This window comes from Nyctereutes procyonoides, unplaced genomic scaffold, assembly GCF_905146905.1.
Source record: "Nyctereutes procyonoides isolate TBG_1078 unplaced genomic scaffold, NYPRO_anot_genome, whole genome shotgun sequence".
Taxonomy (NCBI): domain Eukaryota; kingdom Metazoa; phylum Chordata; class Mammalia; order Carnivora; family Canidae; genus Nyctereutes; species Nyctereutes procyonoides.
The window spans coordinates 26,474,580-26,490,172 of NW_026575133.1; the positions used below are offsets into that span (position 1 = coordinate 26,474,580).

The window sequence follows — 15,593 nt, forward strand, 5'->3', positions numbered from 1 at the left end:
TCCCCAAGGCAGCTGATTCAGAGGGTCCAGGACCAAGCAAATGACATCGATCCTTTCTCAAACACCTGATGGCTTTCCTCTGGGCTCAGCACACAGACCCACTCCTTCTGCTAGCCTGCGAGGCCCACCTGAGCCATGCCGACCCCTCGCAGCCCCTCCTGCACACCCCCCACCCGCCAGGACCCCCATCACAGCTGGCTTTGCCCTGAACCCGCCAAGCCCATCCCACCTTCCGACGTTTGTGTTTGCCCTTCCCTCTACTTAGGATGCTCTCCTTCATCACCTGTGCATGGCTGAAGGCATCTCGTCATCAGGTCACCTCCTGACTGGCTGCCTTGTCACTCCAACCTGGAGCTGGCCACATCCACCCCCTCTTCTCCCATCAGGCATCCACAGCGCACCTGCCTGTTTTATTTTCTTTACAGCATCTACTGCCACCTAAAATTTTCTCGCCTGTTGCTTACTATCTACCCGTCTTTCTAGAAAGTAGGTTATATGAAGATGGTAATTGTGTGTGGCTTACAGAGATATCGTCGGAGCCCAGCTGAGTGCAGGCACTCATCGGACACCACGGAGGACAAGGAGGTAAAGAGCGGAAAAGAGTGAGAACACACCCCTAGTTCTGGGATGCTGGGTGGCACGGAGGAGAGACCATGCTTGCCCCAGAGCTGCGTGACAGGGAGAGGGCAGGCATGCCCACAGCGGCTCTGGAAGATCCCAGAGCTCGGGGCTCACCTCCAGGCCCACTGGCCTCTGAGCCGGGGGAGGGGGTACAGGTGGGGGGGTGGGGACTCTGCCATCTGCTCCCCTTGAGGCTCTGCGAACAGGAGCACTGGAGGAGGAGGGAGGGGGGGCCCTGTGTCCTCCTGCCTGTTTCCCGTGTCTGTCACCGTCACCGGCCTGATTCCTGACCCGGCAGGGCCCTCCGTCCCGTGCACGGCAGCTGCTGCAGCCTGCAGCTTTCCCAACATGCGCAGAAGCAGCTCCACCGAGCTTCCTGTCCTCAGTCCCGGCAGGCCCTGGGGCCTGTGGCCTCCAAGCGCTGCAGCCTGCAGAACCACAGCCTCTTCCCTTTGTCACCCTCGCAGGGGTGGGAGCAGCTTCCTGCAGTTGCTTCCTCCATCATATCTGGTGTTCACGTCTTGGCTTCTCAGTTCTCCAGAAACCCAATTAACAACGGTGACCTCTCTGTGGACATAAGGGTGGGTTCTGTCCCCGGCCGGGGCCCTGGCCACTCCAGGCAGCCTTCTGCACACTCTCTGTGCACAGAGCTCTGGCGAGGAAGCAGCTGCAGCCCCCACCACCACTACCACCCGCTCCACGCAGATTAAATGCATTACAGGGCCCTGCACTATCTCAGGGAAAGGGCTGGCGCCTGGTGGCCTACTGCGACATACTACCCATGTGAGCTCACCACTACTGCTTGCGAGTGGAGCTTCTGGTGGTTGCGCTGTATTCTGGGACCAACCATTTCTTTTGTTTTCCAAGACAGAAAAGAAAGCTACCCTTCTCCTTCCCCGAAAGGAGTCATCCAAGAGCCCTACTATGCCCAACTTTCAAAGGAGGCATTGTTAACCATTTGGCCATAAATCGACAATCACCACCCACTCCAAGTGCAGTCAAACCAAGTTCCCGCTGGCTTGCGGGCTGCAGCAGAGGGTCTGCCCTCCTGCGTGGCATTTGTTTTCTTTAATTCTCAACTGTGGCCTGACGCTGGGAGAAGCAGTTAATTCAGGACGGCTGATACCGCAAGAATGTTATAAATAAATGGCCCATGTCCACAGGGGATCTTCTATGTTGCAGCCATGCTTGGGACAATGGAGCTTCCATCCTGTGAGGGCCACGCAGAAGCTAGTGGCTGCACAGGGCAAAGGCACAGGTATGTGTCAGACGTGTCAGTGCTGGGCCGAGCTCACAATTAAGCACGTGTCCTCCTCGGGGATACCTCTCTGTGCTTCCCAGTCTCTGGCCCTCCCTGGGGCTCTCTCAGGGGCTTGCCGCTCCTTCCCAGGAGGCATTCCCCCAACATCCCCACTTCCTTAGGAAGAGGGCAGGGAGTGGCATAATTCCTAGGTCCATCAAGCATCCCTTTCCCCCGCATCCTTCTGGGCTGGGCTGGGCTCCCAGGCTCTGATAGTAGATTCTAGAGGCCATCGCAGACACCACATTTTCCAGAGCTGCTTCCCTAGCTGCTGTCAACAGGCCAGATGTGGCACAGCTGAAGCGCGATCCAGTGTGACAAGCCCTCAAACCTGTAAGAGAATCCTGTGGCCCTAAGCGACCCCAGCCTTCTCCAGCCCACGTCCAGAGAGGCACCCATTTTCAAGTGGGCAAGGACTGAGAAGCTTCGGCACAGGGGTCAGAGGTCCGGGGACAGGGCAGGGGTCAACTTTCAACAGCAGGGAGAGCCGGCCTTGGGTGGCAAAGCACTGAGATGCAAGGTATTGGGGGTGGGATGGTTTCGAGGATGCTTGTGGAAACCAAATGAATCGTGGTGATCGACTAGGCTTCACTTATACCGAGAAAAGATCGAGAAGACATATTGGCAAAGTGAGGGCCACAGGTCAGATAGCAAAGCAGACTTCTATCCAGCACACACTAACCTGAGTAGTTTAAAGGAAACTGTTTTCGGGGATTAAGGCGAAGGCTTCTCTGCCCAGTGAGGTCTGTGACTCGGGTGAGCTGGAAGCAAGATTAAGTCACCAGGCAGTCCTGCTGTACACCTCCAGGACGTCTGAGCCTCTGACTCAAATCAACACGCTCACTGCCCCTGCCTTGGCTCGCCTACTGTCATCTGCCCAAGGCCCCTTGTCCCCCCACGGGCCTCAGTCTGCTGCTCACCCCACCTGATGGAGCTTCCTCTGGGGTACTGTCACTCCCCTCCCTGCACTCAGAATAAAGCCAGAGGACTTCAGAGTGCCTTCCAGGGAGGCCCCTGTGCTGGACCCCTTGCCCTCCTCCACTCTATTCCAGCCACACTGGGGCTCCTCCCAGGCCCTTCCTGACTCCAACCCTTGCACCTGTGCTTCTCCTGTGGGCCTCCCACCAACCCACCTCATCCTCGAGCCCTTCCAGGGCTGCCTCGTGGCTTATTTCCTTCACGAGGCAGATTCTAACGTGCTGTGAGAACACTCTCTGGAAGCCAGGCCCGTTTCAAAGGCCACCAGAGGCCAGAGACACCCAGCACACACAGCATCTGGACAGGGCATTAACACTCACACTGGGTTCCTGGTCAGTCACTCTGCCCTCAGCCCAAGACTTGAGATGGTGAACAGGAACTCAGAAGTTGCCTTTAAGAACCCACACATAAGGACTTGCCTCACAAATGTCCAACGCTACACGGTTAGCTGTTTTTGTGGACACATCTAAGGCAGCTATGTCCCCAGTTCAGCATAAGTCAACCCCAAGCCCCCTCTGGTGCTGGGGAAGGTTCACTATAGAGTGGGGATGCCACTGCTCTGCTGGCACAATGACTCAGTAGGGGGCCATCCAAGAACTCAGAGGCTGGAAAACCGGGCTCTTGAATCCCTTCTCTAGGTCACACCTTTGCAAATCCAGGCTGACCCAATACCTCCTGACTGAGGGGCCTTGAGTCCTGGTGCTGTCTCCACATGAGAGAAGCCCATCCTTGGCCTCTGCAAAGCCACCAGGCGGGGCCTGTGCTCAGCTCTGCTGCTCCCAAACCCCACTCCCTTGGTGAGCTCCTGAAACACCCTGGCACTGGGGGTCCCGGCCCAGACCTACTGATTCAGACCCCGGGGAGGGGCCCAGGAAGCTGCAGTCTCTCTTGGCTGCACCTACACAGAACACGTGGTCATAAACCCAGGGCTCAGAGAAGCAGGCCAAGGGCTCACAGTCACAGCACGGCGGGGTGCAGAACGGGGTCTCAACCAGGGTCTTCCAACTCTAAACGCAGCTACACTTCCAATGACAGGCCACACTTTGACTCCCTTGTGATATGAGAAGCATCTACCAGGTGGGACCAAGTAAACACCCCCCTTGGAGTCACAGAGCCCCAGGTCCACACCTCAAACAGGCAACTCAGACCCTCCGACAAGCCACGCAAGCCTCTGGGCTCCAGGCCCTCTACTGGGGAGCAGCGATACAGCTGAGGACCTCAGAGCGGCAGAGACAAAGAATCTCCTCGGAGTTGAAGCATCAGAGGCAAGGTCCACGTGGCCAACAGCCCCTTCCCACTCTGGCTTTCACGGAGAGGGAACTAGAGAGACATCCTCAGGCGCAGTGGCCTCCAGGACCAGAGCAGGGCCTGGCAGCTGAGGATGCTCCAAGCATGTCTGGGGAACAAGAGGGGCTCCCATCTGGACAACTGGCATCCAAAGCGGAGGCCCTCAGACAGCCCTGGGCACCGCAGAGCTTTGCTGCCTCACATCTTGAGACACCTTTCGGCTCTGAAAGGCTCACAATTAAAGCGTGGAAAATCACCAAGTGGCACTAAAAGCTGCCTCCCTGGCATGTCCCCAGCTGAACTCCTTCTATTTTTCTTTTCCCGGGAGATGAAAGCTATTGTGTCAACACTCGGCCCCAATCCGAGTGACCTTAAACGGATTGCTTATGCAACCTGGTGGCTGCAACCAGGGACAGCAAAGAGCGACCCAAGTGTCTGAACAGGGGTTTCCTTGAATTGTGACAACACCCGTCAGGGGTGCTGCAGTGTTACTGACATGCCTATTTCTGACAGAAGAGAAACCCCGGGGAGAATTGAAACTAGCCTCTGGCTCGGCCCTCCCCGCCCCACCACTGGCAGGACCCTGGCCTCATGCCGACGCCACCTCTCCCAGGACTGGCAAGGCCCGCGAACTGCCCAGAACCAGAGCAGCAGGAGACAGGCCACAGGGTGTGCCTCTGATGCTCATTGGTGTGCTGACCACTGGCTGGATCCACATCTCCTGACTCCTCCCCTCACCCATGAGAAACATGGGTCCCCTGTCCCATTTTACAGACAAGGAAATGGAGGCTTACAGAGGGGGACTTGCCCAAGGCACATAGCTCAAACGTGGCAGAAAGGGAAACTGAGCCTTTTTCTGACTCCAGCGCTCACGCTTTCACCTCCATGCTCTCTAGGTCCCGTAGGGGTCGCCAACCTGGAAAGGCCAATGGGGCTGTCCTCTCGGAGGACAAATCACAGCAGCAGGAGGAATGCTGAACCCAGAGTTAGGAGGCCCAGGTTCCAGCCCTCCCAGCGTCCTAGGGAACCATGTGGCTTCAGACAAGTCACCGACTTCCCCTGGACCCCGAGGGGCCTCACTTTCAAGTGAAGAGACTGACCGGGCAGATCTCTCAGCAGGGGCTGCCCAGAACATGGAGCAGGAGTCTAAGACCTGCCTAGTCCAACCAGAAACACTGATACAATTGACCGGCAACATCTGTCGAGAGCACAGAACAGACCTGCTGGATCAGCACCCAGAGCTGCCATCCCTTGCCAACCACCCTTCTGATGGTCCAAGTCTTTTTTTTTTTTTTTAACATTTTATTTATTTATTTGAGAATGAGAGAGCACTTGCATGAAAGGGGGGAGGGGGGAGGAGCAGAGGGAGAAGCAGACCGTGCTGAGCGTGGAGGCCGATGTGGGGTTCGATCCCATGACCCTGAGATCAGGACCTGAGCTGAAATCCAGAGTCGGATGCATAACCAATGGAGCCACCCAGGCGCCCCTCTGATGATCCAAGTCTTAAAGAGGAAGACCTTTGTTCAAGCCTGTCCCGACTGTTTCCTCATCAGAAGCAACTACTCCCATGTGTTCACAGTGGGTTTTGCCTTTACATTTAGCATTTGTTTCATTCCGATTAGAAACCCCAGGCTTTCTGTGACCACCCTTCACCAGATCCTCCTGCCTGTCTGTATTCTGTGTTGTAAGGGGCCGCCCACCCGAGTTCCTCTGTTTGCCGTCAGCGCGGTTCCCCATGCCAGCAGGAAGGGTCTACGGGTGCAAGGCCGCAGGAAACTAGACCCAGCACAGTGGCTGGCTGGCGTGGGCAAGCCAGGCCTGAGCCCAGGGCTTTGCCAGGGAAAAGCACGGCGGGCTGTGGCTGCTGGGGCCGCCTGAGCAGGGAGGTTGTGCAGCCAGGGGTACGACGGGCCACCCCACACGGTGGCTGAGGGCCACTCCTTTGTTACAGGCAACCCCCACTGGCAAGCGGGGCAGAGCGTGGAAGGCTGACCCGGGGACGCCCTGCCAACAACAAGCCACACGCTACTGAGGAGCATCTGTGACAGCTCTCCGACAGCTCTGGCAGCAGTTCCTTACCCCTCAGAGCCCCCACGGCCCCAGCCAACCCAGCTCTCCTGGACCCGTCTCCTGGACTCATCCTGGATCAGCCCGCAGAAGACTTTCCACCTCGTGCTTCTGCCCTGCTCAAGCCGCCCCCGGCCAGCTTTCCCGGGCCCCTCAAACATCTGCTAGCACAACAGTTGCTGCCTGTTTGGGGGTTTGCTCCGGGAGGCTTGCGGACTCAGTGTGTGGGCAGCTGTGATCAATCAAACCTCTGTTTCAGCATCCAGACCCCTCCTCACAAATGTCTCGCTTCTGTTTGAAGCACTGTTGAGAAATACAATTTGTTGCTCTTGCAAGCTGACCGGCTTGGGAGTTAAAGAGACAGCAAAGGCTGTGACACCCAGGGGCAAGGCGGCATTCCGTGGGTAATCTTTTTAACTGCTGCTTTTTTCTGAGATCTTTGCTCACACACATGTGATCTGTGTCTAAATGGCCATGCATAGCTCAGGTCTCGCTGGGAGTCAACCAGTGCTTGGTAGTCAAGCCAGGTCTCAAAGAAGCAGTAACTAATCACGTCAGCAGAAGTCCTGCTGGTAAACAACTCATATGCTCAAGCTGGGCCTGCTCTCAATGGCACACATTGTCATTTTGCAAACGGAGGCTCCGGCTTCACATAAAACACCAGGCAGAAGGGGTCACGTGGGGAAAGCTGAGAGGGAGGTCAGCAAAATGTGGCCTGGGCAGGGGTGGGCACGACTGCCCCTCTGGGCTGCCTTCAAGCAGCTGCTCCGTGAGCTGAGTGGTTGCGATGACAATGAACGGGGCGGGGCTGCCCTTCCTGGGCTGGCTCCTGGCAGCATTTCTCCCACTGGGCACCCTCCTCTCTGCAACCACCCTCTCTCACTCAGGAGCCAGATGGCTGGGGCACCTGCAGCCTCGCTCGGCATCCCTGCCCACAAGCTGGGCATTGAGGTTTTAAGAAGACGTGAGCAAAGACAGGGAGTCTGAAATCAACTTGTAACCACGGACCCCTGGCGCCCCAGCCTCACCACGCGAGAGGGCCACTGCTGCCAGCCAGCTGGACAGCTGTGCCCAGAGATGCAGCTGGGAAGAGGAAGGGCATCTGGTGGGCTCTTGGGACCATGTCTACCTAGCTCCGTGGGTGACAGGCGTGAGGCAAAATGCTCGCACACAGCCACCTCCTCTGGCGGCAGCGATTCTGACTCCATCACCACTTCACAACCCTTGGCTCTGAGGAGGACAGGGCTCCCCACGGGCTGGGCTGAGCTGCAGGGCAGGCCTCCTTCCCATTTCAAAAAGATGAGGCAAGAAGACAGACAGGGAGAAGTAGTAAATGGCAAGGACAGAAACGGTGGGGGGTGGGGGGTGGGGGAAACAGAACGAAAGAAATGGGCAAATATAGGAAACACGGAACCTTCTAATGCATGGAGGGTGCCTCCTGGGACCACCATCTCTCTCCCAGGTCCACCTCTGGAGTCGTCTACAACAGGCTCACATCTTCCTTCCAGGATGTGCAGCAGCAACGTTAACAGTAATTGTCAGCACTTGCTGCGCACCGGCCAGGGCACCAGGTCGTGTGTGTGTGTGTGTGTACAGACAGGCAAGGAGACACACAGACGTCTCCATAGATACAGATGGACCCATGCGTTCATGCATAGACACATCCACACATCCAGACACAGATACACACATACATGTTATCACATCTCTCTCTCTCTCTCTCTCTCCTCTCTCTCTCTCTCACACACACACACACACACACACACACACACACACACACACACACACACAGTTTCCCTTATTCCTCCCCACAGTCCCAGGGCAGCAGCAACAGCAGCAGTGGTTGTGGTATTAGCTGCTGCACAGACATGTGAAGCAGTCTGCCCAGGGCTGCCAGCCTCCCGCCGCTCATCTGGAGGTCTTCTGATTTGCCCATGTCCCCCAGCCCCCAAAAGCAGATCTACAAGTGAACATCATGTTCCAGGAGGAGGAGGGGCTAGGACGGACAAGGATGGAGGGGCTCTGAGTACCCCCTTGCTCCGGGTACCCTGACTAACAGCCAGAGGAAAGCTCCGAGTGCTCATCCCCATGCCGGCAGGTGTGCTCTGAGCCCTGAAGGCCCCAGCCCCAGGCAGCGCCTCCAGGAAGCTGGGGTTTGTCACAACTCCCAGTCACTCCAAAGGTCTAACCGTAAAGGCACTCTGCACCAATCTCATACACCTGGTCCCAGATCTACACACACAAAGGGGCTCAGTCACAAAAATACTCAACTAGAACCTTCACCCCCTGCAAATAAGTGAATATTATAAACCAAGATCACAAGACCCATGAAAAAGACTTCAAGATCCGGCTTGGAGAAAGAGAGCCGTGCTGAACCTGGGTGCAATCCTCTCTGCCCACAGCTGTGCAGACCCTGCTCCCTCCCAGCAGTGACAAATACTGAGAAAGCCACAGCCCACAGAGGCTCGTATCTGGGGGCAGCAGTCCCACATCAGCTGTCACCTGACCGTGGACAGGTGTCTGTGTGCCAGTGATAGGCTCGGCTCATGGGATTCCCAGGCACAGGGTCCTACATGTTCCACGTGGATCGAGGGCTCTCTGCAAAGGCACTGGGGTTGCCTCAGGCCTAGCTTTCAAAGCTCCTGCAAAAGCAAGGTCCACTTTGTGAGGCCATGAACTATCCAGTGGGGGAGCCAGAGTAGGCAGGGTCCCGTGCAGAGAGGGCTGGCTGGGGCTCTAGAGGCATGGTCAAGGTTTAGGGTCCATCCCCAGGGCTTGGGCCTCCCCCTCCTGGCATACACACTTCCCAGGGGCCCCGTCTTCACTTGTCCCGGACTCTGCCCTCCCCAGGCCTTGGCTAGAGAAAAGCAGGCACAATCAGGGCGGCCTCCCCAGGATCCTGGAGGTCTGCCTGGAGCCAATGAAGCAATCTACACATCTGGGCACAGCCCCACCGAGCAATATATTTTCAAACAGTTTCTACCCAAGTGAGGACGGGAAATGTCTCCACTGATGCCAATGCTGCTACTCCAACTGGTGGGCAGTAAAACAGAATAACATGTGTAAGTTGTTTTTATTACCTATCTAGCTTATTAGCTAATAAAATAAGCTCAATGTTAAAAATTTAAATGAAGCCGTTTATCGTACCCAGAACTCGGGGCTCTGGGTTTCCCTCAGGAAGTCACCTACATCTGTCACCTTTCCAGCCTCTTTACCTACTTAAATTTCTCCAGAGAAGAAAAATCCCATTTGCACATCCAACGTAAATGAATGTGTTTGATCCCTGTCTAGCTGGTAAAGCAAAAAATGTCCGTTATGCAGGAAAAGGAAAGGGTCACTCCTGGAGCACTGATGGTAAGGTGGGACCCGGACAACAAGGGGCAGGGGGTAAGGTCTACTCCTGGGTGAGCCCTAATGACATGGGGAAGGCGGAGCATGTCACAGGAGCTCGCCCTCCAGCTGCCCCAGGCCAGGGCCCGGCTCTGGAGCAAAGGGCCACACAACCTGCACTCTGGGGCCAGGTCTATGCTCAAGACTCAAGACACCTTGCCCCTCCTCTGTGTGTGTGTGTGTGTGTGTGTGTGTTGGGGGGAGAACCACCAGGCTGGCAGGGGGACTGGAGAAGAGAAGGAAATGCCATCAACAGAAGTGGCATTTTTATTCTAAAGCAAAAGGAGGCCAGCTGGAAAAACAGCTCTGGGCGCTGAAAGAGGGTGGTCATGCCCACAAAAGAGCAGACACGTGAGCCTGCCTGCCCAGAAGCGGCCACACACTGCACGAGCCGGGCCACGTGGGATCTGTCCCTTAACACCTTAACACCCAGCGGCCACCAATGCTTCTGTAACAAAGTCAGCAAACACGATGGTCAAATAGTGGCACGAAGGAGCCGAGGGTCCCCTAGGCACAGAACAGAGAGACTGCATCCTACCCACCACACCCACTGTCCTTCCTGGGATGGGCCTCCCCAAGCCTCACTGTCATGCTCACAGCCTCAGGCCCCCTCAGTAAGAACCAAACACAGGTGGCAATCAGGCTCCGAGACTGTCCTGGAGACGGCGTACTCTCTCCATGTCCATCTCATTCAACTCAAGCCCCGAGCTCACTGTAAGCACAAGGCAGGGCTCCAAGACACAGATGATAAAGGTGCAAGGGAGGGGGCCCGTGGCTGGAGGCCTCACCTACGGTGAACAGCAACGATGATTACAAAGGTGGCAATCAGGGATCCCTGGGTGGCGCAGCGGTTTGGCGCCTGCCTTTGGCCCAGGGCGCGATCCTGGAGACCCAGGATCGAATCCCACGTCAGGCTCCCGGTGCATGGAGCCTGCTTCTCCCTCTGCCTGTGTCTCTGCCTCTCTCTCTCTCTCTCTCTCTCTCTGTATGACTATCGTAAATTAAAAAAAAAAAAAAAAAAAAAAAACAAAGGTGGCAATCAAAATTTCTTGATGGTCTCATGTTGTTGACAGTTTAATCAAATCAGTAAGTGCTTCTCCACATCTCTTACCCTCTGAAACCATGACCCACAGTCCTGACCTCCAGATCAGCATAACCTGATTGACACTGAGTCCTGGCCTGTGTTGCAGGGAGGGACAGAGGCTCCAGTGAAGTGCTAGAAGGGGATCACCAGTGTTTGAGGACAATGGTCTCCCGCCCCCCCAACACCATACCTCTCACCATTTGTCTGCTCCTACACCACTAACACTGTGTTCACAGGGAAAGAGCATCTCTGATTTTAAACAGAGAAAAACAAATACTAAAGAAAAAAAAACAAACCTTGATTTCACCTTTCTTTGAATAGGATTTAAAAAATAAGGAATTATAACCCACTCCTGGGCATTACTGAAACTGACACCCCACCTTTGTCTGGGATGTGCCAGGACCAGCAGGGGCTCCCGTAAGCACCCAGATGCCCCTGTGATGCCTCCTGCATGGCTGAGGCTCTTACCTGTGCCATCTTAGCAAGGTCCAGGGAAGGCCTCTGCTCCTGCACCTCTTCTGGGCGCCGCCGCTTAATGCCGACCTTCTTGTCATTAAGAACACACGGCTGGGAGCGGCTTCGGGACAGCCCGCTGGAGCGTCTGGCCAGCTCTGGTGTTGAGGCAGGTGTGCTGTTGGCTGAGGGTGGACAGTACTCCGCAAAGGAAAACTGCTCGTGGGAGCAGGACAGGGACCGCTGCATGTCGAGCCGGCCCCCGCCCACAGGGTTCGGGTCGGGGCTCCAGATGTCGCCCGCCTGTCCACAGGTGGCCGAGCCTGGCGCCCCTGGGCAGGGCTGACCTCCGAATCGATGGTGGAATCCCGCCTGGTCATAGGGTGAGGAGAGCGTGTTGGCCCGGGAAGGGAGGCTGAAACTGGAGCTCCTCTGCATGGTGCTGAAGCCATTGGAATAGCGCTGTACACTGCCCCCACTGTAACAGCGTCTCTTTTCTACGGGAGTCCAGACTTTGGAGCCCAAGGGCCTCCACGATGTCCGGCAGCTGGACATTTCATCAGAGAAGGACAGTGACCGGCACTGGCGCTTGCTGGGGGGCGCGGAGGGGTTCCCGTTGTGGTCGCTGAGGCTGAGGTCTTTGATCAGGTTGGTCACTGCGCAGGCGGTAGCGGCCTCTCGGTGCCACAGAGCGCTATCCTGACACTTCTCGGGCAGGCACTCCCAGATGCCGGTGCTCGGCTGCTCAATCTGAAGGGGGCATTTCCTGTCCAGGTCTCGCCATCTGTCATTTTCTGGTTCAGAAATGACAAAGAGAAAACAGGATTTGAGAAGGCCTGAATGCCAGCCCTCTATCTCCTCACCAAGAGCCCATTTTAAAAAAGGGTTTCAGAGCCAGGAAGGCCCTTGAAAACCATGCGGTCCAAGATGGACGAGAAACAGAGGCTCAGAGCAGGGATGTGAATCCCACGGTGTTGACTGAGGCGCAGAGCGAGGCCCAAGATGCACATACTGCCCAGGCCTCCTGGCACGGCTCCCTTTCCAACATTCCATACTGCCTCCCAGGGAAGTCCAACGACAGTTTCCACCCAAATGCTTCCCCATCTTATAGGTGGGAAACCAATCTGCCCCAGCCCTCCCCCGGCCTGCAGCAGCGGAGGCAGGATGTCTGCAGCGGAGGCAGGACGTCCTCTCTCAGGGCTGAGGCCCAATGTCCCGGTAGGAGACCACCACCAAGGGGAATCCTCTGGGACTCGGGAGGGTCATCAAATGGGGCGGGCAGGGCCACCAGGTTAGTTCATCCGAATTCCATCTCTAGAACACTTGATGACAACAGAAACTGGAAACTGTACTGATGTATGCCTCCTCCGCCAAAACGCTCAACATCATCATCATCGTGACCAGTGGCTGCCAATCACGGAGCACTTTCCTTGCCTTCTCTTGGTTTCTCACTGAAATTGAGGACGCTGAAGTAGTTCAAATCTGTAAGGAGCTTGGGTTGGCCTGCACAGACGTAAGGGTACGATTTAAACTCACGTATTCAGGTCTCTACTCGAACACGTGAATAAATAAGCTAAGCCTACGAGGAAACGATGACTTTGTAGCCAGACCTTTATTTTAGTGAAATACTGAAGAACTATATTTGGTGTTTTTCTGCTAAAGAGTCACGCAGGGCGGGGGGCACCTGGTGGCTCAGCTGGTTAAGCATCTGCCTTCAGCTCAGGTGGTGATCTCGGGAGTCCTGGGATCCAGCCCCATGTAGGACCCCCTGCTCAGCGGGGAGCCCACTCGCCCTCTCCCTCTGCCCCTCGTGCTTGCACTCTCTAATAAACAAATTAAACCCTAAATAACAACAACAACAAAGTGATATGACTGACAGCAAAATGGTAAACAAAACGCCCTCCGGTCGGGTGCTGGCGACATAAATGAGCAGGCAAGTAGGAACACGGAGCATGAAAATAGCACAGTTTCAAGGAATATTAATGATGCAGAGAAATATTAATGATGTAATAATTCTAAGCCTAAAAACAGAATAGGAAAAGTGTATAGATAGCATGATTCCTACTTTGGAAAATGTGTATTATATGTGATGATTAAAAGAAGATAAACCAAAGTGTTCCTGGTCAAATGGGAGAGAACTGGCTGATACACACACACTTTTTCTCCCCCCACCCCCACCCCCCGGCTTTTTGTTTTGCTGCAGCTTCTCCATTTTCTGTAAGGACAAATGTATTTCCAAATGTGTGGGGGCTGTGGCCACCAAGCCCACTGGTGCTATGCCAGGGTCAGGTCCTATGACCCCAGGCTCCACTGGCTTTGCTCCTTTGGTCTTCCAGGGAGTTCCCTTAGAATAACGCTGGCCACCAACTTCTCTTTTGGGACAAGGCATGGAGGCGTCAGGCGGGCCAGGAATGTGGCTGACTGAGGAGGGAGCCAGCGGGCCCAGCCACAGAGCAGTGAGGCCCCAACATGGTGCCACAGTGACCCTGCTTACTAAGGACAGTCTCTGTCCCAGGCCTTGGGGAACCCATGAAATGAAAAAGAACTGATCCCACCCTCAGATCTTTGCTGCCCTGGAACTGTCCCCAAATCCAGGGAGGTAATGAGAACGGGGGCCTGAAGATCCAGTCCCTCTCATCGGGCAGTGCCCTTCCTCCTCTTTGGCCATCTCGTGATCTCGGTGCTTCGTGACAGGACCCCTCAGGCTCCCTCATCCAGGCTCACCCACTCACTGCTCCCAGAGAACTTCCTGAGGCCCATGCCTGTCGTGCTCTGTCCCCACTGCAGCTGCCGTGGCCTCACAGAAAGAACGCAAACATTCTAGGCTGCCATCCAGACCCTCTACTCGGGACACAGAGGACTTCCTGTGACATCAGCAGTCAGACAAGAGGTAGGGAGAGTCCAAACCATCCCTCAAACAGCCCATAAAGCACACTCCTCCTCATTTGTCCTGAAGATCTTCTTTATAAAACGGAAGATTAATGAAGCAGCTGCAGGAGCGCACAGGAGGTGGGAGTTCTGTGTTTAGGGTGGCTATCAAATCCCCAGCGGGGACTGGGGTTGGACGGCTAACCCTAACGTGCTCCTGCTCGCCTGCGGGGGCCACGCCACTGAAGGGTAAGCCTCTATGACTTTAACAGTAAGACTCCTTCGCTGTAGGGACGACTAAGAGTCAGTTCTCAACCAGGTCCACCAGTTCAATGCGAGAGCAATGTGTCTGCAGTGAATCGGCAGCTTCCGCAAAAACACCAGCTCTTTTACATCCTTACACCTTTGCAAAGGCCTGGACGGTTCTTCTCTTGCTTTATCCTTCCAGCAAAGGTCTCTTCCTCATCATTTAAGAGGCAAGTCAAACATCACCCTCTCTGTAGACATGCCTTCTCCACATTAGCCCGCAGCTCTTTGCCTGATTTTCAATCTTACGGCTCAGATGTCACCTGAACCTAAATTATCCATTTACAGGTCTGCTTCCACTGAGCCACAGCCCTCGAGCACAGACCCAGCATGGCCCCTCAGTGCCCAGCATGGAGCCTGGCACACAGCTGACCTTAGCCAGCGATGGGTCGAGGAAGGAGTGGGTAATGCACAGATAAAAGCTGCAGGGCAGGCCCGGGGTGTTCATTTGGTCTCACTTGTCTTTTATCCTTGGCACCAGTAACCTTTCCTTGGCCAGGCAGGTGCAACCCTGGGACTCTGCCTTCAACCTTCCTGCTTTGTGGAGGCCATGGATAGTTACAGGTGAAGCAACCCAGGGTCTGCCTAGTGGTATGATGTCTAAGATACTCTGGAAACACAAAGCCTCATCCAACACTGAGTGCTGCTACTGTGTGTCCACACCAGCCAGGTGGCCACTTGGTCTGTCTGAGGGGCAGATAATATATTAATTGTTACTATCTTTATGGCTTGAAGAAGTAAAATATAAGAAAAGTAAAAACAATCGAGGCTATGTTTAGCCCTCGTGTTTTCCCCCCCTTTGCTCAGAGAACAGAAAGCGATTTGCTGGGTCAGGTCACCAGACAAAAGAAACAGGAATAGCAGCTACTTTTTAATGGCAAACAGCCTCGAACTTCTGGCCCTGACGTCACACGGGACAAAGGGCCTCGGCAGGGCTCCGAGGAGAGGATACTGGACACCCCCACCCCTCCATTCAATATCACTCTGCACAGACAGCTATAACTCTTTCAGAAGTGACAATGGCCACGGACCTGGGGAGTCCACTGAGCAGGGGTCACATGGGATGGTGGAAAGGGTGTGGACGTGGGTTTGAACCTCAGCTCTGCAAGTCAGTTTAATTCCTCAGAGCCTCAGTTCTCTTGTCTATAAACCAAGGGTGACAGTAACGACCTCACAGAGCTATTCTAAGAACCAAACAGTTGCTTGGGACAGGGCCTGTGAGGGCACAGCAGGCTCTGC

The 15,593-nt window shown here is 55.2% G+C and overlaps 1 protein-coding gene across 3 annotated transcripts in view; it reads right to left on the reverse strand.

The window, feature by feature from the left end:
- FAM53B (family with sequence similarity 53 member B) overlaps positions 1-15,593 on the reverse strand; it is a 144,698-nt gene that overhangs the window by 39,390 nt on the left and 89,715 nt on the right. For all 3 annotated transcript variants that reach the window (XM_055346364.1, XM_055346362.1, XM_055346363.1), the window contains exon 4: positions 11,196-11,974. In XM_055346364.1, coding sequence (XP_055202339.1) covers positions 11,196-11,974 — 779 coding nt within the window. The remainder of the gene's footprint in view (positions 1-11,195; positions 11,975-15,593) is intronic.